Source organism: Epinephelus fuscoguttatus, linkage group LG4 (assembly GCF_011397635.1).
Source record: "Epinephelus fuscoguttatus linkage group LG4, E.fuscoguttatus.final_Chr_v1".
Taxonomy (NCBI): domain Eukaryota; kingdom Metazoa; phylum Chordata; class Actinopteri; order Perciformes; family Serranidae; genus Epinephelus; species Epinephelus fuscoguttatus.
The window spans coordinates 12,416,442-12,443,413 of NC_064755.1; the positions used below are offsets into that span (position 1 = coordinate 12,416,442).

The window sequence follows — 26,972 nt, forward strand, 5'->3', positions numbered from 1 at the left end:
ATACTGAATTTCACCCGGTGTCACACTTAACTTAGCAGCCGCTCCTTAGTGGGACATAATAATGGTACGTCCCAACAGCCAACAAGTGTCTGGCTAACACGTAACATCTGAATTCTCTGTCAACACTGTATCCCGTAAATATCTGTTCCTGTTGGGTCCTGTAAACAAACCACGTAAATATCAGCTGTGTGCCCGAGATCAAACTGGATACATAACCACTTTAAGGATGGGTGAATAGCCTATATGCTGTCGTCCTGCATTTTTACATTACATTTAATAAAAGAAAACACACATTTTATATTGTAATATTTACTGGAAATTACATACAGTATAACCAAGAGTAAGTAGGATGTTATTAGCAAAATACATTTAGCAGAAACTTGCAGCTCCCTGGCGATCTGTCTCCAGCCAGCTGCTGCTGTATTCTGTCTTTTGTTGTGAAATAAGTAGGTGTCGAATAGATAACTCCTCATTCCTTATCCTGTCATGCAGCTTTCAAAGGAGGGGACAGGAATAAATAGAAACAGGGTGTCCAATAAAATTTGAGCTCCAAACAGCTCACTGCATCGCTCGCGGCCAGTTAGGACACATCATTTTTCAGGTTCAAATCCAAAATGTTGTCATGTTGGCTCAGTTTTAGTGACCTTGAAAGACTCTACCACGTCTCCTCTCGCCACCCCAAAAAACACATGAAATTTCTGGTAAACAAACACAACCTCTTTCATGTTGGTGGTGCTCAGCTTGGCAGTAAATTGCACACAGCAATGTTGGACACTAGTGGCTCAGTTAGGCCATTTATAAACATAATATTATGTTAATCACGTCGTCATATGGCTTATTACTAAAGGAATACACGTTGGACTTAACACATGTGACGCCATCAGCACAGGTTACTGATGTAGGCTACTTTTGAATTTGTCAGAACATGGCATAATTTCAAATGCTGGTTCAGCCAGTTTGCATGAAATCAGACCAGTTTAAACTCGTACACTGCACCAGGCCCAACTCTTGTGGGAATATCACTTTACCGTTTGACATACTACTTTTTTTCTTCAAACGATTGTTGACTTGAGTCAGAGACTTAAAAGTCACTGCTGAAGTTGAACGGGTAAGATGATTCACCCACAACTGCTCCAGTGTAGTTGCTTATAGTTGATCAATGCACTGGAAGAGAAAGAGGTTTTTACATACATGAAGCAAGCAAAATGACCTCAAACGCTTTTTTTGTTCTTGCTTTAGCTGTAGATTAAACTAGAGACACCACAACATGTTTCTGAGAGATCAAGATTAAATGCATGAAGTTCTTAAGCTATTGGAAGTGATAATGTTGCAGGTATTCAATGAGTATTTTTCCCATCTATCTGTGTTGCTCATGCTCTCTTTAGTAGCCAGCAGCACTGAGAACTTGTGCCTGCTACTGTATAATTTGTGTCTGTTCTTTGAAACATTCTCCTCTCCCCTCTCTGTCTCTCCAGAGTACATTGTAGCATTTACGGGGTATTTCTCAGCCAAAGCTCGCAGCCTGTACATCAGCAGCGCCCTGCGGAATGCTGGGGACGGGGCGCTGGAGTGGCACATTGTTCCCAGGGAAAACCCAGCATCTGACTTCCCCAGCGACTTTGAGCTGGTCCACATCCGTCAAGCTTCGCCCAGCCGCCTGACGACCTTAGAGGACCACCCTTACATAAAGAGGGTGACCCCGCAACGCAAAGTGTTCCGCATGCTCAAATACATTCCCTGTGAGTTTGACAATATGGTGTTATTGTTTAGGGAAAAGGATCACAGTGTTTCTAAGGTTGGTACATCAACCCAAGAAATATAAAACTCTGGAAAAGATACAGAAAGCTGTTTGTCTGCCACAGTTCACAGAATGTCTCTTTGTTTGTTGAGTCAGAGGATGCATTTCTCTCTCCACTGTGTTGGTGGCGTAGAAAAGGATTGTATATCTTAATTTGAAGTGCAGGCCAACTAAGGGGGTGTTGATGCTGGACAGGGTGTGTATGTGTGTGAGAAGTTGGGGGATGGGAGGAAGGACAGAGAACGTCTGTGTTTGCTCACACTGGGAGACTGTAGGTGAGACAGTGTGGTGGGGCTTGCCTGGACAGGGGGGGGCACGCCCTGTGCCTGGCACTGGATGAAAGATCTCAGTGTGCCCCCAGTCTGCATATACACATGCAGTATCAGTATGGAGGCCATGTGTCGCACATGAAACCATTTATGTCCTGGATTGCTTGAGAAGGAACAACAGAGATGTTCTTTGTTGGTGTCTTTTATACATTTAAATCTGTGTTGAACTGAAACGAATTCTTTCAACCTAATGACAGGGTATCTACTGTGCACAGTGTTTGCGATAACAAAAATATGTTTCCATCTTTTAACAAGAATTTATTTTTTCTTTTTCAAAAAAATTGTGGTTTTTCTTATTTTGAGACAGGAAAGAGGGGCTATAGAGGAGGATGACATTGCAGCCAGGGCCTCAGGTTGGAACTCAACCCAGAATGCGGCTCTGCCTTTTAGTATATGGGGCACATGCTCAAGCTTTTGACCTGACACAAAAAATCAGGCCCGACCCCACATGAACCCACGTAGTTTCAGTCCAAGCTCAACCCTACCCTGGCGTGAACCACAGCAGCAGTTTTGGCCCTGAGCCGGAAAAAAAGTACTAAAACAGTTATTACAAGCTGAGGGCTGATATGTGTCCTTGCACCAATTCTTCTTTTCCTTCTGCTATTTCAATTTTAAGAGTCTGTCATGAGCTCTGCATTTCATGCAGGACAGTTTCAGCAGAGCAGGCTGCATCTCTGTCTTTAAGTGCGCATGTTGGTCCATTACAATGTGGCATGGAGATGATGCCTCCTGTTATCGCATATCTCTCCCACTGCTGGCGAGGCAGAGGCAAACACTGCTAATCAAGTGGCCTTGCAACAACTCCTACCATTTATGCACGAGAACTGCCAGTCTGATGCGTCTCCTGTGCAGTGCACTGGAGTTTGTGCGAGCACGCAAGACAAAAGACTCCCTTTCACTTCTAATGATTTGTCAGTCTAAATCTCAACGTTTTTATTAGTTATAATGGGTTGATTGCAACACAGCTCATACATTATTCATAACATTACACAGACTGTTAGATCTGCATTTAAAAAAAAAGAAAGAAAAAGAAACACAGAAACTGGTGCAAACCCAACCCAATGCAAGCCTGAGGAAATATTGAGAAATTACAGCCCTGCCTGGCCAGAACCTGGCACATGCTCTACCAGGTGAGCTACTGAAGTGCCCCATTGTTTTTACAGTTTGTAAGTGTTGCGCTGATTTACGACATTATCAGAATTATTCAACCTTTTAATACTTTCACAAACATCCAGCATTTTATCTTCATGTTTTCATCATTCAGATAGATGGACAAAATTTATTTTTATTTTATTTTTTTAAATCCATTTTCACTTTTTCTCCACTCATTCATTCTTATAGCCTCACACTCCAAATTTTAGAGCATCTTCCAGGCATTATTGGTTATATTTAACATTTTAATACCATTCTTACTCATGGAAGTAAATAGGAGGGACCTTCAAACCCATTCCTCTTTGACCTCCACACATTCAGATATTTCATACATTGATTCAGCTTTCATGGATTTTCTTTAATCTCAGTTCAAGTTTTGGACCTGTCAAGATATTTACATTGGACAGGATGTTACAGTGGGTGACATCACTCTGGGGCTGCAGCTGTACATATTTTCAAACATAGTTGTCATCATCCTCAGCAATTCTTTCATACACAAAGGCTACACTAATAATGCCAAGGACTGCACAGTGTCCCGCAAAAATATGCACATGGTTCAGGTAGCTAGGTGACAGTATCACTGGTTAGCCACATTGTACATGTCATAAACCATGTATAAAAAGAGCTTGGACTGGAGCACTCTGGTGAAACTAATGGAAATACTGCAGAGGAAGTCTTGCCATGTTTAGCTCAATAAGTAACCAAATGGCTTGTATATTAACTAAAGTGTGTGAATTTATTCGGAATGCATGAGAGAGCATGAGTGGATCTCAGAAATGAGCACCAGCTTTACATTACGTGCACTGAATTCATTTGATACAAGCTATTACTGAGCGGCATATCTGAGGCTGTAGTCTGGAGTCTTTCAGTGTTGTTTTTAATGGGGAGAATTTGGATTGACAATCAAAATAGCAACCAGACAAGAGTGATGGCCTGAAGCAATCATTGGGTGGAAAGTAGCCGTTGTGTCTGTCTTTACTCAGCCTCCTGGGAATGTAGATGGGAATGTAGATGAGACTTGAACCTGTTTAAAGAGTGGAATACCTGAGAGGTAAATCCACATTCACTGGATTTGTGTTGTAGGAGTCAACTTGTGAGTCCATGAAGCAGCTACCAAGTGAAGTAATTAATTATTAGGAAAGATAAGAGAGACTGCATCACCCCTGGCTGCATTTCACTCCTACATTAAAGGCATAAAAAGCCCCGCAGGGCTCTGCTGCTGTTTGCTAATGACCTTGTGATCATTTATCCTGTCCAAGTGATTCAAATTGTGATAAGATTGGCTCAAATGAGGCTGGTGTGATTAGCAGCTAAAAGATGGAAGGAGGGAGAGAGACAGAAAGGAAGAGGGAGAAACGACTTGAAATGAGAGATCAGAACACGATAAGCATGATTAGGTTAACGGGAAGATTGTGTTGTCTGCAGGAGGGGCTGTTGGTGGCAGACAGCAGTAACAGGGCATGTCATTATTAGCTGCAGCTCTTCGTGGAGAGTGAGTTCATTAAGCAGCATAGTCAGTAAAAAAAAATGTAGAATTTCAACTCGTTAAAGATAGCCTTAAGTGTAAAATTGAATACCTGTTGATTTTTACCTTTGCTCTAACACAGTTGCTCTTGTTCTGTCTGCTTAGCACCCGAACCTGCTGCACCCTGCAACGCCACCCGCGGGACACAAAAATGGCAGTCATGGCAGTCATCCCGCCCTTTCAGACGAACCAGCCTGTCACTTGGCTCGGGGTTCTGGCACGCCACTGGTCGCCACTCCAGCCGGCGTCTGCTGCGGGCCATCCCCCGCCACGTTGCCCAGATCCTGCAGGCAGACGTACTCTGGCAGATGGGGCACACTGGTTAGACCTTGCACCGTTGACTTCTCTGATATGATAGAGGGGACTAAGAACATCTTATATGATGTTTATATGATCAAACATAAATGAAGGATTGCGCTTAATAAAAGAACTGGATAGAAGTCCTTACAGTTTTTGGGTTATTGATTTCTATCTCTCTCTCTACAGGCTCTGGTGTGAAGGTGGCAGTGTTTGACACAGGACTGAGTGAGAAGCACCCACATTTTAAGAACGTGAAGGAAAGGACCAACTGGACTAATGAAAAGACACTGGATGATGGTGAGGATGAAAAACACAGTGATGATTAGAGTTGGGTCAATTTCCAGTTTTGCTGGTTTGATCCAGTGTACGAGTTGGAACTAGTTTGATTTTATGCAGACCAGCTGAACCGGTATTTGTCATTATGACACATTCTGGCCAATTAAAAAGCAGCCTACAGCAGCAACTTGTGCCAACAGCGTCACACAGCTAAATCCAATTTGTATTGCGTTAGTGATGAGCAATATGACAACGAGATTGGCATCATGTTTGTTTATAAACGAACTGATGGAGCTGTGAGCCAAGCACAGCAACATGAAGAAGAAGAAATTTCAGTAGAGGTGGGGAGGTGGGGGGAGCAGCAGCAGCGCATGTTGCATTTGTTTACTCGAAGTTCATGTATTTTTTTTTTTTGGTGACCAAAGAAGACTTTGCAGAGTTAGTCTCTCAAGAAGACTAAAACTGCACCAATATGGCACCATTTTGGATTTGAAGTTAATGAAATTGGTGTCCTAACTTGCCGTGAGTGATGTGGTGCGCTGTTTTGAGCTGAATTTTGTCAGACACCTTGTCACTTGCCTTGAAAGCTCTTCAGTGGACAAGGAACAGCATATTCATGAAGCTGAAATGAGCTATATTGTATATTATTTCCAGTTATTGTTACATTATGAAAAGCATTCTGCTTAAAGTGTACAAATGTTGGAGAATAGCGAGTATTTACAAATCTTTTAAGTCTGATCTTGAGTGTGCAGCTGATAGGTACGCCATTTGTTTACCTGACCTAACAGAGTTATTAAATCAATTCAGTGTGGACAGAGAGTTCTGATGTTACACAATCATACATGAATATTGGACCTGCGCTTGCTGTTAGGACATGGTGTCGTTATGTTCCACTCAGGAGCAGCTGCTGATTAAAGTGTGCGACCTAGTTGTAAAAGTCGGTATACTGGTCCTGTCGGGTGTTTGGCTTAATATCAAACGGGTTTGAACTTTTTTAAATCGGCCCAACCCTAGGGATGGTAATGATGTTGTTGATGGCTGATGCACAGATGACTTGCACTGTAAATGACAACCATTTGACATCCATGTTAATAATGTTACTGATGATGGTTAATACTGGTACCATATTGTGGGGATGTGCTGTGTATGTTGTGTATTTGAGGGTGATGAAAGCCCAAAAGTGCCTGCAGTTGCACTGGGAGCACTGATATGCGACCTAAAGAGTGAGTGAGTGAGTGAGTGAGATAGATAGATAGATAGATAGATAGAGAGAGAGAGAGAGAGAGAGAGAGAGAGAGAGAGAGAGAGAGAGAGAGAGAGAGAGATGGTTGGATGATGATCAATTTCTTGTCATGTTTTGCAGGTCTGGGTCATGGAACATTTGTAGCAGGAGTGATAGCCAGTATGAGAGAGTGTCAGGGCTTTGCCCCCGACTCAGAGCTCCACATCTTCCGAGTGTTCACCAACAACCAGGTACAAACATGCCCTCACTATACCACTGTGCTTTAGTCCAAAAAATCAAGTTTAATGTGAAGAAATGCATGTGTCAGAGAAGATGATGTTTTGGTGACCTAGAGGAATAGTTAGCTTGACAGTTTTTGAATGAATAAAAGAAACAGAATGACAAGATAATAAATTAGCTTTAAAGGTGTTGGCAGTGCTGCAGGTTTTTCACCTTCGGCCAGAGCCAGGCTCTCTCTTTCACCCTGTCTCCATCCTTTATGCTAGGCTAAAGATGAGTTGTTTCAGTCTTCTCATCTAACTTGTGGCAAGAAAACAAATAAGTGTTTTTCCCAAATGTCAAACAATTTCTTGAAACAGTATTGTCTGGCGGTGTTCTTTATTACTTAAATTTCAGGATTATAATCTCTATTCAAGTGCCAAGGCTGTGGTTTCTTATTTTTTTGTTACCTTCTACAGCACAGCGTCATGTACAGTCAGATCTGTCTGATCCAACAACAAAATAACTAGAAACAAGTCAATATCAAAGTCTGTCTTAAATGAGATTGTGTTTTAGATGCATTGGATTGTGTGATATATTTGTGTCTCTTCACCTCCCAGGTATCGTACACTTCGTGGTTCCTGGATGCTTTTAACTACGCCATCCTGAAGAAGATTGATGTTCTCAATCTGAGCATTGGGGGGCCTGACTTCATGGACCACCCTTTTGTTGATAAGGTAAAAGACAGGTTATATTGTCATGGTAACGTCTGGCCAACTTTAAATGATATTTAACAGGTCGATGTGAACTGGTAGCAGATGTTTTGATGTTTGTTTAGACATAGAAATAGTTACCAGTCTCCCTCTAAGTTACACCCATTTCACAATGTGGTAATGAGCTGGAAATGAAACAGGTCAACTGTCGCTACAAACGGGTCAAACCAGGCCAGTTGACAAGTGCATGGCAACAACTGAGCTCCATGTTCACTGCTCACAGACGAGCAGAAAAACAACATTTAATCTGCTACATTAAACTCTGAATGTAGACTACACTCATATTACTACATTATGTAGTAATATCTCATTTTGTTGTTGACAGTCCAAAAGGCCTTTGCCCGTTTACAGGGCCTTTTGTGAATCACAAACTAAACAGAGTTGTGACATCAAGATCCATGCCTGTGGAAACATTGGAAAAAGACTAAAGTTGATCTGTACATGTTCTCCACGTGACCTTGTTGTAGTCCCTGTAAAGAAATTCCAAAGTAGCAGTTTTGTGAAACCAGTTGGTAGAATTGGAGTTTTTTTTTTCTCAACCAATTTTCTTGTTTGATTGACAGGTGTGGGAGCTCACTGCTAACAGAGTGATCATGGTCTCTGCTATTGGCAACGATGGACCTCTGTATGGGTACGCTAATCACTTAAACTTCCAAATAATGGCATTTGTACTTATGAAGACAGACCTTTGGGAAGACGCTTAATCTTAATATATTGTTTGACGCCTGTTTCAGTAGTTATATCAGTAGCAATTATTTTTAGAATATACTGCTGGGAACTGCTAAAAACTGTGATATGGTAGTTAATCATTCCCTGTCATATTGTTGCTACTGGTATAACTTTGTACTTTCATACTTTTGCTGTTATGACAATGAAAATATATTAAATTTCCGTAGATGTGGTGTGAAAAATGTCACCTTAAATTCAGTAAGCTCTGCAGAAACCGTGATGTTAAAGGTTGTAACACCACCAAAGATGCAAGTTAGCAACTTCTGTAAACATGAGTTTCCTTCAAGAAAATTGAAGGAAACATGTTTTTGGACAGCTCAAGTGAAACTCTGCAGCTTCAGAGAAAGAAAGAGTGCATTCTCTTAGAAATGAATGGTTTAATTTAACAAGTAATAAAGACACACGCACTCTTACTCAGTTTAATTCAGCAAGGAGTTTCTTATTTGGTCTGGTATGACCCTGTTGTGGCTAATGTTGCCATGTAAAACTCCATGTCAATAACACAAATTACAGAGTCAGTTCATTGCTTGCCTTTATGACTCTTTTCTACTTATACTACTCTCACAATGGCCTTTTTTTTTTTTTTTTTTTTTTTGGTATATAGATAAAAGCTTAACAGCTGTAGCACTATTCCACAGTGGTCACTGGAGCCGCAGCGACTGCTGTTCAGCAAAAGTTACATAGTGTCACTTAAAGTCTGGTAGCATTATCATGTGTTTTGTAGCCAAATCACTTCACTATTAGTCCAAATGGATATTTTCCGTAATTTGAAAGCATCTCATTGTAGAATTTCTCTGTCGTTGTTTCATGAAATCCTTGTTTATTTGCGTAAAGATGCACACTTCCCCTCCACCACTTTGACCGCTTTAATTATCCAACTGACCCCTGAGCCAGCTGGGTTTTATGACCCTGCTGAACATCTGCTGACTCTTCCTTCTCCATAAAAGACCATTAAGGGTACAAAATAGGAGGGAGAGACTTTTTTGGCACCCATAAGTTGTTGTGCTGAAATTTAACTGTGAGCTGATCTTTAAGTCCTAAAAGTACATGAGTTAAAGTAAGTTCCTCTCTCTCTCAGCACCCTGAACAACCCGGCAGACCAGATGGACGTGATCGGGGTCGGAGGGATCGACTTTGAGGACAACATCGCTCGGTTTTCCTCCAGAGGCATGACCACCTGGGTGAGTTACTCCAGGAGCACACACTCAATCACGCACACACACACACACACACACACCATTTATCAGTTTGGGAGCAGACATCTACCTCAGAGATCTCCCCTCTGCTTTATAAGCTAGTCAACCATAATGTAAGCTCCTGATCTCTCATCCACATCCCATCAGCCATTCACACACAAGCACACACATACTCTACATAGACACACACACACACACACACACACACACACACACCACTTTCTTTATCAGTCATAGCCTAGAGCAGACGTCTGCTTTGGGCTATGACTGATCTGATTAAGACTTTCTCTGATCCAGTCAGTCTCTCTGCCCACTCAACCACTGTCAGCCAGCCATGAAGAGGCCAGAAGGAGCAGACAGCACCCACTCACCCACTCAGCTCTCCAACCTGAATACATCAAACACATTTTAAAATGCAGCCTTTTTAAAAGCAGCTTTCTCTACATTTGGTCATTTTCTCCTACTTCCTACGCTTTTTCACTCACCCTCTATTTCAGTCTTTTTTTTTTACTTCCTGTTCAGTCCCTTCCTTTTTGTCTCTGTCTTTCTGTTTGTTGTCGTCGTGTGGTAGTGGGTAGTGTACATCCACCAGTCCGTTACATCACATATGCAATCAATACCTGATGTCTGTGGGATGCCCATATTTTAAACAGCAGTAGAGCTTTGGGACAGTTGTATGGTGGCTTTAAATTGCCTCTCTGACTAGAGTGTGACTTCATGGTGTAGGCGTAATGACATGAACTGAGACATACGCTTAAGTGTGTGAATAAGTGCTATTTTAAATTTGGAATTATAGCTTTAGTTGTTGTTGTCCAGAAAACAGCTTGTAGGAGGTAACGTGTATGAGGCAGTGCAGCGTTTCAGTTAAAAACAATGACACAGTTCATTCAGTACACTAATAAACTGTAGTAAATGTTATGTTTCGGTGCCTGCTGTGCATTTTGAGCTTCTTCTCAGTCACTCTGTCAGGCTCTGTCCTTATCTCATGATCTGTATTTGTCTCCCATCTTTGCGCAGGAGCTGCCAGGTGGCTATGGCAGGGTGAAGCCTGACATCGTCACCTACGGTTCTGGTGTTCGAGGATCAGGGATGAAAGAGGGGTGTCGCTCTCTGTCTGGGACCAGTGTGGCCTCTCCTGTGGTGGCTGGTGCTGTTACTCTCTTGGCCAGGTTGGTATCATAAACTGGATTATGTTTCTATTAAGTGACCATTGAGTCCATTGAGTTTGAAGTTTTTATGCTTGCTGGAAAATAAAGAATCTTAAATTGTTGGAATTTTCTTAGGGTGTTGTTCAGTTGTATGTTTATCTGTGTTCATCTAATGGGTCTTTTAGGTGTGTGTAGCTACAAAGTCTTAGGTGTTAAATTGGAGCTGTGAGCTGTTATTGGTGATTCAGTGTTATTATTTTCATGCCAAGACCTCACAGCTTCAGGCTTCTAACCACCAGTAAGTTGTTAGGATTTATGCAACTGATTTGGTGGTCCTCTAGATTTTCCTCTAGTGCCTTCATCCAACTTTTTTTTTTATTTGTCCAATACTTTATTTTATGACTATATACCTGCAAAACTAATGACAGTCCCATCAACCTCAGTTGTACTTTGTGTTTTGTACTAATTGGCAGATGTTAGTATGTAACACTCTAAAGTAAGGTGGTGAGTTTAGTTAAACACTAGAGACCATCTTGCGATGGGATCACTCCAGCCGTGATTCAACGAGCAACGACTTAAAATGAAATGTGCCAAAGGCATAAAGTGGGGGTGCTAACGGACCCTCCCTACTTCGCACTCCCATACTTCTGGCCTCCTTTCTCTGACCACAGCCATCTTTGAACTTGCCCTTAATTTCGATCTGACCCAAGGAGTTTCGCAACTGCATTTTGCACAGTTGTCTATCTGTTGTTGTCTGTCCATCGAGTTGACAAAATCTGTCCACAGACAGACAGACATATAAACACATGACAAAGTTCTCAAAACAGCTTCTGTGATAGTTTCAGCTACAATTAGTGTTTCCAGTACCACGTTTTGCCATGATGACGCACACGCACAGACTCACGAGGTGAAAACATTACCAGCCGTCGCATCATTGTCATGGCTGCATGTTAACATTGTCATCATGAGCATGTTAGCATGTTGTTATTAGCATTTATCTCAGAAGCACTCCTCTGCCAATGTTCAGCTTCACAGAGCTGCTGGCATGGCTGCAGAATCTTAGTCAGGTTCATTTAACAAAGGAAGCCAGATTACCTGTGTTTTCTAACAGTTTGCCCAAATACAAAAGTCCAGATGTGTGATGCTTATCAGGAACTAATTGATGAAACAATAAGTGAGTGAGATTTCTTATTTGTCTCCTGCAGGGAAATTTTTTTTCGCCCTAGCCTCCCTTCCCAGCAAAGTAAGAGAGCAGGGTCGGATACAGAGCAGCAGCCCTAAAGCTGGTAGCGACGTCATGTCTTGCATAGGGACAAGTCAGCGGGACTCATATTTGCAGTTCTCTTGTTGAAGTGATGTCTGACTAATAATTAGAAAATTCAGCTCTCTATCATCTTGTGGGGTTCCAAATATTTAAATGTCAAATATTTGAAATAGCATATATGTTTTAAATTGTATTCTGGCAATCTAGACATGACGGCATGTCTCTTGTGAGGTGGAGAGCCACTGGAAACTGTGCTGAGTAGTTTTAGATGAAGTCTGTAGCTCTCTCAGGCTCTTCAGTGGTGGCTGAAGTGATTTCACTCCAAGTGAGAGTGCCCAAGTGAAGGTGCTGTTACAGCTGACCTGTAGAGGAGTTTGGCATAAGAGGATACATGTAGGTTGATGTGGTGTGAAATTCGAAGCTGATAAATGCTGGTTGTTATTCTCAGTCTGTCAATATCCCGCCTTTACATGGTGAAACCCGTCTTGTTTCTTAGCTGTAACCGAGACGATTTTGTGAGCTCATATTGCTGGGTTAAACATCATACCACCCTTGCTGACAACAGGAACCTCTCCCTTCTCCCAGGAGAATGACACACACACACACACAAACACCAGCCCATCCCTTTTCTTTCCTGCAGCACTGTTCTGAATTAAAAGCTCTGGAATCGGACACCAGCAGACTCACAGATAAAAACTAACCCAGCCTGTCCCCCTCTGTCCTCCAGCACCGTCCTGAACAGAGAGCTGGTGAACCCAGCATCCATGAAGCAGGCTCTGATTGCCTCGGCCCGCAGGCTGCCAGGGGTCAACATGTTCGAGCAGGGCCACGGGAAACTAGACCTGATCAGAGCCTACCAGATCCTCAACAGCTACAGACCTCAGGCCAGGTAGATGTCTCTGTGCACACAGAATCTTAAATGAGCACCTGATCATGTGCAGGCATTGGACACAAATTCATTGATTCAAAAACGTGTACACATAAAGATACACAGAGTGTATTCTCAGCTACATTGATCTAACATGTCCGTAAATGTTGTCTTGCACATGTTGGCTCTTGCACAAAGATTACATAACACTGAAGGAGATCAAGCCTGTGTTGCCACAGCCTTCTCTGTTAGGAGGAATAGGATGGGCTCAAACCAGCAGAATCAGAGTGCTCCACTAAAATCTGTCTCTTGAGTATCAAATGCTCACTGTCAGAACACTTGCAGTTAGGGTTGTAACAATCCATCGATCTGGATCAATATATGGATTCAGTTATCAATGATCCCATATCATTGATGCACAATGAAAACATCGATCCATAGCAACATCCTTAGGATAGGCTTTTTTGTATTCTGTCAGTGACAGGCAGATAGTGACAAGCGGCCAAGAAAAAGACAATGAAGATTATGTTATTTACTCTGGAATAAATCTGCAGTGTGGGGATATTTTCGATTTTGGAGAAAATTTGGGTCAACAGACATGCTGTATGTAAACGATGCCATTATGAGATCAGATACACAGGAGGAAACATGACATAACCTGCTTGGTTGGGCATCTTACTCTGCTGACTTCTTGCAGCAACATTAGCTTCAATGATGTTTGGCTTAAACAAACATGCACGCAGGCTGAAATTTAGCCATGCTGTTCTGTCGGGAGATGCAGTGACTGTAACCATTGGTGAGTGAGAAAAGTAAAAATAATACTTGTGATTTGTTAAGCTGTGAGTAGAGGAAAAGGCCACTAGCCGCCACACTAATTTGTGCAATGTGCAAGTGTTGATCTCGTCTCATATCGATTGCAGGCCCCTGAATTACATAATGTATCGTGACAGATTTTGTGATATCACAAATATCGTATTACTCGTTCATATTGTGATGAAACTAGTCATTTACACCCTACTTATCATGTGGCTCTGAAGAGTTTGCAGTTGGTTCCTTCATGAAGGACAGCAGATATAGTCAGTTCTGAATCCCAAAAGTTACAATGGATTCCAGTAGCAATCCAGAGTCACAGTAAAAACAGACATCAAAGTGGATCAATTTTGGTGAAGTGGATTATACCGCAGACTCCTGTGGGTTTGACAAGTTTGTATTATCATTTTAAGATTCATTGGATTATTCCACTAAAACGTTTCCCTATAATAACAGTAAGTGAAACCAGCACATTGATCTGATCTTTAAAGAATTATACTGTGACCTGTCTGTGCCCATTTTCAGACAACAAAAATTACACATCACAGTCAAAAATATTAACTGTGTATTACTGGAAACATTGGCATTGGTCCTAATTATATAGTCCATCGTTTGCCCTCTATTCCAGGCTTTCAAGACAAAGTTAGCAAACCATTCAAATTTAGTTATATGTACACCAGAATATTTCAGGATTTTTAAGCAGTTTCATGGAAAATTGGCTTCTTAAATCACAACACAAAAGATCAAAGGGCCTCTCCCAAATCACACAGCTCAGACATTCTGTTTCCCCTCAGAATATTTTTAAACTTGTCAGCCTTAATGGTCAGAGCAAGAATATCAGTCCTCCACTGTGCTAACTAAAGATCTTTGGTCTCTACACAAGATGGATGTAACATGAATCAAGGCCATAGTTTTTATTTAATACACATACACTATTTGTTTTTTATTTTGGCTTTGATCAAATATTTTTCAAACTGTTTTTCTTTAAAAGATACGTATTTCAGTGCACATATCTATTTCAATATTTATTGTATCGATCCATACAATTTGTTGGAAGCTATTCATCTGAACTGATTATAACTAATACATCTTTTTGATCAGGTTTGCACAAGTATGTATGAATCATTTTGTCTTAAGTTTTAAAGGGACAGTTCACCCCACAATCAAAAATACATATTCTTTTCCTTTTGCCTGCTGTGCTGTTTATCAATTTAGTGCGAGATACCAAGTGTTGGAGATATCGGCTGTAGAGATGTTTGCCTGCTCTCCAACATAATGGAACTAGACACTTGTAATGATGATAATAATAAACTTTATTTGTATAGCGCCTTTCAAAACACAGTTAAAAAGTGCTGTACAATAATACTAAACACAATTAAAACACAAGAAGAATAAAACAAGTCATAAAATGTCATCTAGTAAAAGATAAAACAAGGCTAAAGTTAAAATCAAGATAAAGAGATAAGAGCATGTATAACAGTTTCTGTATCTCCAAGAGTTAAAATAGATTTTATTCTGGCACTGTTTCTGAGTTGATAAAAGCTTGATTGCACAAGTTAAGTTAAGCACAAGTTGTTCAAAACATAAGTTACTATCGAACATGACACCTTAGCTTGTTGTGCTCAGAGTGCCAAAAATACATTTGAGAATCTCAACAAATGTGTTTCTGTCCAGACATCATGACCTGATTACTCAAAATAATCCACAACAGTGTTGTGAGCATTTTTATGTAGAAATTTTTCCCTTTTTTCCCCCAACCTAACTACACCTGCCAGCTGTGTAAATGCTGTTTTGGATGCTTAATCTTTTTTACATTAACAAAATTCATTAGCACCAATTCAGAAATGCTGACTGGGATTTAGGGACACACTGGTGGAATCATGCCATAAAAGTAATTATGTCATAAGTTTTTCCCACAATTGTTTCAGTCCCATCCTTCTGTTTAATCCTGTTTCTGCATGTCTGGTGGGTTGTCTCAGACAGAAAGCACGTAACAGGCTTGTTTCAGCACAAACAGAATTATACAGCATCCTTTCCCGTCTTTGTCTCCTTCTAGTCTTTCTCCCAGCTACATCGACCTGACAGAATGTCCGTACATGTGGCCTTACTGCTCTCAGCCCATCTACTATGGAGGAATGCCCACCATCGTCAATGTGACCATTCTCAACGGCATGGGCGTCACAGGCAGAATTGTCGACAAGGTGACACACAAAATTACACAATTCAAGAGAAAACTTTTTTCAGTATTCTGTCAGTTAAATGCTACTCTGCAAAAAACACACTGTTTACTGAATATGACTTCCTCAAGTTCTGTATGAGGAGAAGTAAAGGATGAGTTCCATACTAGACTGACCTGTGTTGCAACATGATGAACTAAAAAAACTTTCCTATAAGCCTCCTAAACATTCCTTTCTTCCTGCTCAGCCCATCTGGCAGCCCTACCTCCCTCAGAATGGTGACCACATCGATGTGGCGGTCTCGTATTCACCTGTGCTGTGGCCGTGGGCCGGCTACCTGGCCGTGTCTATCTCCGTGGCCAAGAAAGCGGCATCGTGGGAGGGGATCGCTCAAGGTCATGTGATGGTCACAGTGGCGTCGCCTGCAGAAAATGATGTGAGTCACTGCAGCGACACCTGAGCTCTGTCTTCTAAGCTGCTTTAACTTTCTTGAGAGCAGGCACATGCATATGAACTGAGCTGAAGTACCCCTTCATCGACATCCAACATGTTTCAAATGTGTTCCCTTAAACTGATTTTTAAGTGGATGTTAAATGACACCATATAGGAGCACAAGCAAATATTTACAGAACTTTTTCATACAACTGAATTGTCAACGTTCAGGTTAGTTTTGTGAAGTTTGCAGTCGCCTTTATATCACTCTGAGTGACATAAGCTGAACCTTTTAAATGTATGTTTTTTTTAAATCAGTGCATCCCAATTCTAAATTAGTTGTGTCCTTTTGTTTGTCTCGTTAAATCATTTATCCATCACTTTTAGCTAACTACTTTCCATGCACTCTCAGTAGCAACATGTGACTTTAGTGTGTTGCAGCTGACTCAGGTTGGTGTCTGTCGTGTATTTAATTACTCCTCTTTAGTTATAACCCATTCATCTTGTTGACCTTTCACCTCTTGCAGTCTGAGGTGGGCGGTGAGCTGACCTCCACAGTCAAACTGCCCATTAAGGTGAAGATTGTACCGACTCCCCCGCGCAGCAAGAGGGTGCTGTGGGACCAGTACCACAACCTGCGCTACCCGCCCGGCTACTTTCCCAGAGACAACCTCCGCATGAAAAACGACCCACTGGACTGGTGCGTGTGTGTAGATGTCAACCTGATGTCTGTGGCCTTTGCCACAACACTCTGCTCGTCTCCCATCTCTGATTTGGTTGATTTTTGTAATGCTTGTGTGAATTCTCTAGACACATTACATGTTTTGACCTTAATCAACTGAAATGTGAAATGTTATTAACTGTTTGATATTTCCAGGAATGGAGACCACATCCACACTAACTTCAGGGACATGTACCAGCACCTAAGGAGTATGGGATACTTTGTCGAGGTGCTTGGAGCACCCATCACATGCTTTGATGCCAGCCAGTATGGTAAGAGCGCAGAGACTAAAAACACACAACAACAGAATTTGAAGATTTTCACTGGAACACCACAGTTCTAGGCACTTACTGAAGCCTTTTTTTCTCAGAGTGCTGTTGCAGAACGGCTGCGCTGGTTATCCGCTGCGTGCTTCGCCGTCCGTCAACACCCACTGCGTTTGTGGTGCGGAACGGTGCAGCTCCACGGACAGCAGGAGTCATGAAGACCCACGAGATCTCGCGAATTCACTCATAATCATGCGATATAACAAGATGTAAATATGATGTATTATACGGGTCATATATGATTTTTATGATTTTGCACCTCCATGATTAACATCTTCTCATCCATGGTGTCAACAGGGTGAAATGATGTCTGAAAACCTCTGACCTGTTAACTTCAGGCCTTCCTCCGCCCATTATGTAGTTTTCAAGGTGTAGTGCAGGGAAATATGATCCGCCGTGAACACTGTATTTTATTTTGAAAATTAACCGGATGTTATTTTGTTTGCACGACTTCCTGCCCCGCACGATCTGTGCTGTGCTGAATTGCTGCGTTGTGCTCCAGTGTTCCGTACAACAAAAGTCCCACATATCTGTTGTGGAGGGCTCCAGAACGCCGCAGCTGTGACGGAGCCGGAATGTAGCACAGCCGCAGCAGTAGAAGCACACACATTGACTAGAATTGAAACGTATCGACTCCGCTGCCGTGCCGGAGCGCAGACGCAACCCACGCACATCTGGTGGAATTTGGGGGTTATAGTGAAGCAGAGGATAACAAGCTAATTGGTTGTTTGCTGCTGTGTCTCTGCAGGCACATTGCTGATGGTGGACAGCGAGGAGGAGTATTTCCCTGAAGAGATCACTAAGCTGAGGCGAGACATCGACAATGGCCTGTCACTCATTATCTTCAGTGACTGGTACAACACCTCGGTCATGAGGAAGGTCAAGTTTTACGATGAAAACACCAGGTATTTACCTTTCTATGACTCTTTACTCCTGCTGATTATCAATAGCATAGCAAAACACCAGCTCATGTTAAAGGCCATTAAACCCTTAGTTCTTAGGCCATGTGAGAGGGGTTCCTACATACACTAAAAATTTCTGGTAAAATGAGAACAGTTTTACATTAAAGATTTCTGTGTATGTGTCATGCTCTTCTCTCTGTTAAAGAGAAATAGATTTCACATTTCAAACCAAGTTGTCAGGGATTTCAGTTAAGTCAGCATATGCAATGCTAAAATTCTTAATCAGGATGCGTCATTGATTGGATGCAATTTTGATGCATTTCTTGGCGTGGTGCACCATGTCACACTTGACTAATGCAGGAAAAAGAAATGACTGAAAAAGATTAATTGCATGACTTGATTTTTACTGTATTTTCCCTGGTCTTTTGGAGCAATGAGTTGTTCTTGTCTAATTTCTTTCAGAAAACATGTATATTACAAATCTCAGGTGATTAATAAAAGCCCCTAGTGTGTATCTTTAGCATTTAACATTCATGACTAGATAAGCAACAATCAAAGCAAAAAAAAACTCGAGATATAATTTTTTGAAAGGGTACTCCACCCATGTAGCATTGCACTCCGATAACATTGTCTCACAATGGCTAAAAAAACTGATCAGAATCAATGTAGCAGTTTGAGATATCCAACCTGCACTACCCACAATGCAACTCACAATGTCAACAGTCCAGACAAATGGTGCTTCTTAAAGTCAAGGAAGGATCCTTAAATGGCTGAATTTTGAGGAGGCTACGTCACTGAATCCTGCCGAAGAACTGTTTGAACGTCAAGAATCCTTCTGATTTAATGAAGGGGCCGAGTCCTTCTTTTACAGAATTTTCAAGGATGCGTGTGTGTATCCTCAGCAGACATGAAGTACTCACAATTCTTGCACACAGTTTGCCAAAATTGAAGGCAACACCTCTTCAGTCACGAACACCTGGACACTGGCTAGCCTGTTACAGTATCTGTTCACCAAATGCTAGGAAGGAGTCTTGCCTAGTCTCTGTAGGACCCACCTTGGAAGGACCTGTCCTACCAAGGAAGCATCCCTGACTTTGCGAGTAGTGGCTAATGTAGCCTCAGCCTGAAGCAGAGATGAGGAGTGAGCTACAGAGATGACGTCTTTCTAATACCACACCAAGGGGTTTCGTCTGGGTCTGAAAAGTGAAGCTAATATGAATGCAGGTTTAAGGCATACAATGCAGATGCTTTAAACCTGACAGTGACATTGAGACAATTTATCAATCTTCATGCAGCTCCCCCCAGAGCCACAAAACACTTATTCAACTTTTTTTTTTACATGTGCAGGAGCACTTTCTGAGACCTGTTAACAGACGTTGATGTGTAAAATCAGCAGCGTTCTCCTTTCTTAGCACTCTAAAACTAAGCTAATGTGTGTCACCATGATAGTGATGTTGTGGCCCCATCAGATTTGAGTGATTTTGACCTACAAACCCACCAACTGTTAATCAAATAATGATTCACATCCTGATTGGTGGACGGACACCAGCTGAACCTCGTCCCAGCAAGAAGAGCACAGATAAAGACACAAAGTACTGATAATCATGTGAAATAACCAAAACCATAGAAGCTTTGGCTGAAAGTAATATGTTCTTGCAGGACCTCATCACTGATAGTGATGATCTCTCAATCAACAAGCTGATCAGAAAAAAAAACCGTTGTAGGGCTTTTAAAACGTATTCTCTAAATGGCAGATATAAGATACTTTTGGCACACATTGGCACCGACTTGTATGGTACCAGGGCTGAAATGCAGCCTCAGCAATTACAGACAAATTCAATAAGTCTTGCAGAGTGTTTCTGATTAATTGTGTTTCTATAGAATGACTTGTAGAAACTTAAACTATATTGTTGTGCACCAGTGCTCTAAACTCCTCTCTGACTGTAATTGCTCTTATTTGGGAGGCTCTCTGTGTCTCTTTCTTCACAGTGATCAATGTGTCCTCTTCTTCCATTATGAGACAGTTCAATGATTAAACAGCTCCTTAAGCTCCTGCTTTCACTAGCAGCTTTATCATGTTATAATGATAGCAAGATAAACTGCGTTGTGTAGTTAAAAGCCTGCTGTATCACAGTTTCTGTCCGACACTGCAGTGTTGGACTCCACTTATGTCTCCCCGCTCTGTAATAGATGCAATATATCACAACTCTTCACATTCAGAGCTCCTCATGCATAGCTAAAAATTACTCATGACTCCACGCTGCACCATTCATATTCTGCCCAAGCTGTTGCACAATATCCACAGGATTAAAAGTCTTAAACATCGTTAAATATATCTTTATGGCTTCAAAATGTTGTGTTGAGTAATTCAGTTTAAATTGGATGGCATTCATTTGAGATGTGTTTATTCACTGCTGCCTTTTCTGGACAAATCAACCCTGATACAGAAACCTGAATTAAGAGATCAGCTTTATCGCTACATAAACACACTGCCATTGTAAAGTTATTTTCCTTATTGTTGTCTTATAAGTTTCCATATTGTTATCCCTTAAAACCCATAGTTATTTTGAGCCAGGTTTTGTTATAGGTTATGGCAATTTATTTTTGTGAAAATTACTTTTTTTCCCATGTTTATTTCCCTTAAAGGGACAGTTCAGCCCAAGATTTTTAAAACGTTTCTCTTCAGAAATTATGACCTGGTTACTCAAGATGATCCACAGACCCTGTTGTGAGCAGTTTCATGTAGGAGCTATTTTCTTAGTACCGAACTACACCTGCCACCTGCAAGAAGAAAGCATGCATCTACTCATGGACGAGAGGCTCGTCCTTGTGACAGCATGAAATGTAAGCATTAATGGTGTCCTCCTCAGCTGAGCTGTAGAGCTTGTTGAGTGGTGCTAGGTGAGCTAGTGGTAGATGCACACTTCCGTCTGCACGGTGATACGGTTGGTGGGTGTAGTTTGGTAGAAATATAAATAGTTCCGATGTGAAACTGCTCACAACAAGGTCTGTAGATTATCTTGAGTAATCAGGTGATGATTTCTGGAAAGAGACATTGCTGTTGAGTTTTTCAAATGTATTTTTTTGGCGCTTTGAGCACCACAAGCTGTGTGCCATCTAGTTCCATTATATTGGAGAGAAGGCAGATATATCTACAGCCAATACCGCCAACACTCGTCAACTCACACCAAACAATCTAGATAGATAAGAAGCACTACAGGTAAGAGTAAAAATATGTATTTTGAATTTAGGGTGAACTGTCCCTTTGATCAATCCTCTGTTTGTGGTACATGTCAAATTGAAAGTACTGCTTTTCTCTGACTTCTCCTTTGCAATAGTGGTTGATTTCTTGATTTTAACAGATTTGTCTTTATGAATAGTTAAAGTGATGGTTTTCCTGATGTAACCTGCAGGCAGTGGTGGATGCCAGACACAGGGGGCGCTAATGTACCAGCTCTGAATGACCTGATATCAGTGTGGGGGATGGCTTTCAGTGATGGGCTGTATGAGGGAGACTTCACTTTGGCCGATCATGACAGTAAGGCACACACACAGACGTCTGTTTCTGACGGCATCATTCCTCTGGTCACCCTTAGTGTTGTTTGACTCACACAGTTTTTTGAAAATGAAACTATATTCTCTCTTTTTCCTCAGTGTACTATGCCTCAGGCTGCAGCATCGCCCGTTTCCCAGAGGATGGAATAGTGATTGCCAAGAACCTAAAGGACCAAGGTACCAGCTCCCCCTCTTAAAGTATTGAACCCAGCTTAGTGTAGTGCAGTGCTGGCAGGCAGCCAAGCAGGCTGACAGAGAATTTTTTAATCTGTGTGTCTTTAGATTAGATGTAACACCACAGTTTGTTCATGTTTGTGTGTGTGTGTTTCACAGGTCTGGAAGTGTTAAAGCAGGAGACAGCTGTAGTGGAGGGGGTTCCCATCCTCGGACTATACCAAACACCGTCTGACGGGGGAGGTCGCATTGCTCTGTACGGTGATTCCAACTGTATAGACGACAGCCACAGACAGAAAGGTAACGTCTTCATACTGTGCGATGATGTGTGTAATGCTTTTTCACGTTTTACCCACAAGAAGGGGCACAGCTGAAGTGATTATATAAGTGATATTTGTGTCTGATTTTTTTAGACTGTTTCTGGCTGCTAGATGCTCTCCTTCAGTACACTTCGTACAGTATGACCCCTCCCAGCCTCAGCCACTCCCACAGCAGGGTAGCACCACCCACAGGCACAGAGCGTCCACTGCCACAGAGACTGGAAGGTGAGGAAGGAAATTACACAAGACATTAACAGACATGATGATGTGTTTGTTTTTAGCATCTGAAATAGGGGTGGATGACTTATCTATTATACTTGATATACTGTGGCTTGCTCACATGGGATGTATAAAATGACTATCGAGAACATTTAGAATAAACAGTGATGTCCTTTTTTTTTAAGCCCTCGGCACAGACATGATTCGTCACACACGCTGTCAGTCCACCCATACCTTTCACTCCAGGGCAAAAGTGTATGAGTGGGCGAGGCGTGTGTTTTTGTATCTGCAAGGGTTGAGACCATGACTATTCAGTTGCAATTTGCAACCATGGAGCACCAGAGCGACTTTCCAATATTAATATGTGAACTAGAGAGCTTTTAGTTTGTTTCCCGCTCACATTGAATAAAACCTCACATTTAACAGCACCACTGTAACTTTAACTTTCTGCTAACTGCTAACATGTTACTGTGAGTTGCAACCTTCAAGTTCACAGCAAAAACAGCCATGCTTCTGGCCCGAAATAAACTGGGTGCTTCAAAATAAAAGTACCAGTTATTCCACTTAAATTTATTGTATCATTACTTTTATAATAATAGTACTAAATTTTACTGTAGTGTAGTGGTTAGCACTCGTCTTCCATGCGGAAGGTCCAGGGTTTGAATCCTGCTGGGGTCGACGTCAGCAAAGGCATGTCGTAAGAGGTTCCCACTGCCGAATTGAACGGGATCAGAGATATCGAGATATATATATAGTTTATCACAATATAGCCACAGCCCAGCTCTGATCTGAAATATTGTATTTTGTTTTTGGTCCTTGTTATTTTGTCTTTCTGCAAAGCAGCTTGTGAACCCTGCTATGAAATTACAGCTGTTAAGATTATAATTATTCAGATGAATTCTTTCCTTTACTTCAGGCAACCATCTTTACCGCTACTCCAAAGTTCTTGAAGCTCACCTGGGAGACCCTAAGCCCCGCCCACTGCCAGCCTGCCCCCACCTGTCTTGGGCAAAGCCACAGCCACTCAACGAGACGGCACCCAGGTATGTTGAATGAAACACTAATCTTTTAATTCAGCCTATATTTGTCATGCTAAATCGTTTAATTTGCGTAACTCCTCTTAGACAGCAGCTGTCAAACATGTGTCAGTGTTGTGACGTCTTTTCCTCAAATCTGTGGGGATGAAATTAAATGTATGTAGCGCTTACTGAATGGCATTTCCTGCCAGCGTCCAGGTGCTATGTTTCCCAACACATCTTAAAGAGATTATATTGAGTTATGCTGTTTGTGCTCTCTGCCATAGTCAACATTTTAGTTTGTTTTCTTTGAGTCACAGCACTACAGAGAGGAAGAGATGTCTCTCAGTAGGCGGCCAGCTCAGTTTCAGTGTCACAGTACTTTGAATGAGAGCTAAGTGCTCAGCAACAGTCTTTTTTTCCAACCTGTCAACAGAGTGGATCAGTGTAAAAACAAATCTAACTCATGTATCAAGACCTTTTCAGCTCTCGACATGAACGTACTGCAGCTGGAGGTGATGTCAGTAGCTGAGATCACTGGTGGAGGTACAGCTGGTGCATTTTTGATCAGCCTCACCTTTTCTGTCCCACTGCGGCCAGCTTTACACACACTGCGACTGGTCTGTCTGCCAGAACATACCGCTGTGAAAGAAAAAGCTAAAGTCCCTTCTTGGCAGCATTTTTTTTTCTAACCCGTCAACAGAGTGAATCAAAGTAAAAGAGAATCAAACACATAAAGTAAAGCTTCAGTTTTGTGACAGACGCATGCATGCACACACACGTTACACTTTATACATGAGAATCTGTCTCACCCTCCCTCTCTCCTTGTTTCTGTCTCTCCCTGTGATGCTCTCAGTAACCTATGGAAGCACCAGAAGCTTCTCTCAGTGGATCTGGACAAAGTGGCTCTACCTAATGTGAGGGCGTACCGTCCCCAGGTCAGACCTCTGTCTCCTGGGGAGAGTGGGGCCTGGGACATCCCTGGAGGTAACACACCCTTTAAAGCTGTTTCCTTAAGCATACTGACTTGGGATAAGTTTTAACACTGTATTTCCTTTTGATTTTGGAGTTTTGTGCACAGTTTAAAACCTGTTTCAAACATAAAGAGACAGTTGACCCAAAAACCTGTAGTGCTGTCTATCAATCTAGATTATTGTGGTGAGTTGCCAAGTTTTGGAGAGATTGGCTGTAGAAAGATCTGTCTTCTCTCTAGTGTAATTGAACTAGATGGCACTCAGCTTGTGGTGCCAAAAAATACATTTGAAAATTTCAACAGAAATGTCTCTTTGCAGAAGTTATGACCCGGTTACTCAAGATAATCAACAGACCTTGTGAGCAGTTTCATGTAGGAACTTGTCACCACACAGAAAGTACCGTGCATCTGCTGCTAGCTCACATAGCACCACTGAGCTAGCCAACGTTACAGCTCAGCCAAGGAGGACGCCATTGATGTTTACATCTTATGCTGTCATAAGTACAAGCCTCTCGTCCATGTGTAGATGTGTCCTTCTGCGCAGTGATACAGTTGGAGGGTGTAGTTTGGTAGAAAGAAAATAGTTCCTACATGAAACTGCTCACAACAAGGTCTGTGAATTATACTTAGTAACCAGGTCATGATTTCTGCAAGAGACATGTACAACATACAAATGTATTTTACAAGCCAAGTGCCATCTAGTTACATAAAAGGAGTGACCGCAAGTGTGTAGAGATGTTAGAGGTGGTTATTGACCTGTGACTTTATCCCCTTAGGAATAATGCCTGGCAGATACAACCAAGAAGTGGGCCAGACCATCCCCGTGTTCGCCTTCCTGGGAGCAATGGTCGTCCTGTCCTTTTTTGTGGTCCAGCTCACAAAGGCCAAGAGCAAACCCAAGCGCAGGAAACCTCGCATTAAACGGCCCACGTACCTCCAGCAGCAGCAACAGACGACAAGTGGGAAAAACCCCACAGTTTGACTGGGACCGTAACTCTGACCTGCTGCTGGAGGGCTGGCTTCACCTCCAAAACTAACATGCTGTTAAACGGACAACTTGTGTTGAGCAGCAACAGTGGAGGTGTGGAATTACACGGAGTCTAATGAACTGCTTAAACTCAAGCCTGCCGGACGCAAACGTACTGCGACTCCAGGCGTCTCTTGGATGCCGATACAGTTTTTGTGCCTCTTGTGTGTTGAAGGCTGTCCGTGGGTGTTTGTGTGTGTTTGTTGACTAATGAACAGTATTAGACAGTGTCACACACATGATGTAAAACACACAGTATACAGCTGGCCCTAAAAATGCCTGTTTGAGACAGACGTGTTGTCTACATTTCCCACTCTCTTCTTTGACCAAACTGTTTCTTTATGAATGAGATGTGTCTGACTTTTATATTTATTGAATTTGTTCGTACCCTAACACACACAGAAGTACAAGAGATTACACACTCATACATGATACATACTGTATGCACTTTAAGAATAAAGCGGTTGGCATACACACGGACAGAAACACGCCACACAATCATGCAGACATTTACAACATGAGGACCTTTGGATGATCAAGTTGTCTTCTCCTCTGTCACCATCCACTGTTTTCTACGTCCTGCCCATATCTGTTTAAAATCACTGTCTTTTCATTGTTTTTATATTTTATATGATGAATGAACTCTGGCCAGGCATTCTGTTGATATCCTCCTCCATGATGTCATGTTCAACAAAGTAGCATCGACATACTTGTTCAAATATATCTCATCAATTAAAAAGCATTATCAAAGTGATCTGCTTGGTTATTCTCCGTGATTTTCTATATGTATTGTTACTGTGGCCGCTTCTGAAGTCATGTCTAATTTATCTCTGTTCAAGTGATGATTTCTGTCATTCAGACACAACCTTTAAAAAACACTGACGGCTGACACGAATAACATTAATCATCTTGTTACAATGCAGTGTTCTGCAAGGAAACTTTGGGTCCTTGCATTCAAGTGGATTCCACTTGACAAGCACCACCCACCCAAACACTGTTGCAGACCTTGCCTGAGTCCAGACCTTTGAATCCGCCCACTCAACTAAGTTTGAGTCGACTTATTGGTCTGGCATTGTGAAATTAAACAGCTGTTTCTTGGTTAGAATAAAAAACAACCAACGAGTGCCGTGGTGGGACTCAATCAGCCAGTCAGCACTGTGGGCGGTCATGCTGTAGTTTAGCGCTGTGCTGGAACTTATGAGGAGTAGCAATGACAACTGTGAGTGCTGTAGACAAGATAGACACCGCTATGAAGGCTGTTCTTTATCGACATGTTTTTTCACTATCATCCGATGTTGTAGTTTGTTTTTACTTGGCTCCGCCCCATTTTTAAAATCAGAACAGTTATGTTGCCATGGCTATGCATCACCTTGGAGATAAAATGACTCATGAATGGTTATGAAAATTGGACCACCTCCTCCCCCAGAGAAATCGGTCAGAATGGAGGCAATGTCAGACTGAAGATGGAAACGGAGTGTAGCTAGTTGACAATTCTGTCTGATACCAGGCAATTGCAGACCA

The 26,972-nt window shown here is 41.9% G+C and overlaps 1 protein-coding gene across 1 annotated transcript in view; it reads left to right on the plus strand.

Moving 5' to 3' along the window:
• Positions 1-26,205, plus strand: part of mbtps1 (membrane-bound transcription factor peptidase, site 1) — a 32,851-nt gene extending 6,646 nt beyond the window's left edge. The window contains exons 3-23 of the mRNA XM_049574605.1: positions 1,476-1,739; positions 4,910-5,125; positions 5,291-5,401; positions 6,744-6,853; positions 7,442-7,558; positions 8,158-8,225; positions 9,402-9,504; positions 10,537-10,688; positions 12,659-12,820; positions 15,666-15,810; positions 16,034-16,222; positions 16,746-16,918; positions 17,096-17,211; positions 18,014-18,170; positions 21,581-21,705; positions 21,822-21,899; positions 22,056-22,196; positions 22,310-22,441; positions 23,352-23,478; positions 24,308-24,438; positions 25,201-26,205. Coding sequence (XP_049430562.1) covers positions 1,476-1,739; positions 4,910-5,125; positions 5,291-5,401; positions 6,744-6,853; positions 7,442-7,558; positions 8,158-8,225; positions 9,402-9,504; positions 10,537-10,688; positions 12,659-12,820; positions 15,666-15,810; positions 16,034-16,222; positions 16,746-16,918; positions 17,096-17,211; positions 18,014-18,170; positions 21,581-21,705; positions 21,822-21,899; positions 22,056-22,196; positions 22,310-22,441; positions 23,352-23,478; positions 24,308-24,438; positions 25,201-25,406 — 3,023 coding nt within the window. The 3' untranslated portion in view covers positions 25,407-26,205. The remainder of the gene's footprint in view (positions 1-1,475; positions 1,740-4,909; positions 5,126-5,290; positions 5,402-6,743; positions 6,854-7,441; positions 7,559-8,157; positions 8,226-9,401; positions 9,505-10,536; positions 10,689-12,658; positions 12,821-15,665; positions 15,811-16,033; positions 16,223-16,745; positions 16,919-17,095; positions 17,212-18,013; positions 18,171-21,580; positions 21,706-21,821; positions 21,900-22,055; positions 22,197-22,309; positions 22,442-23,351; positions 23,479-24,307; positions 24,439-25,200) is intronic.
• Positions 26,206-26,972: the final 767 nt, after the last annotated feature.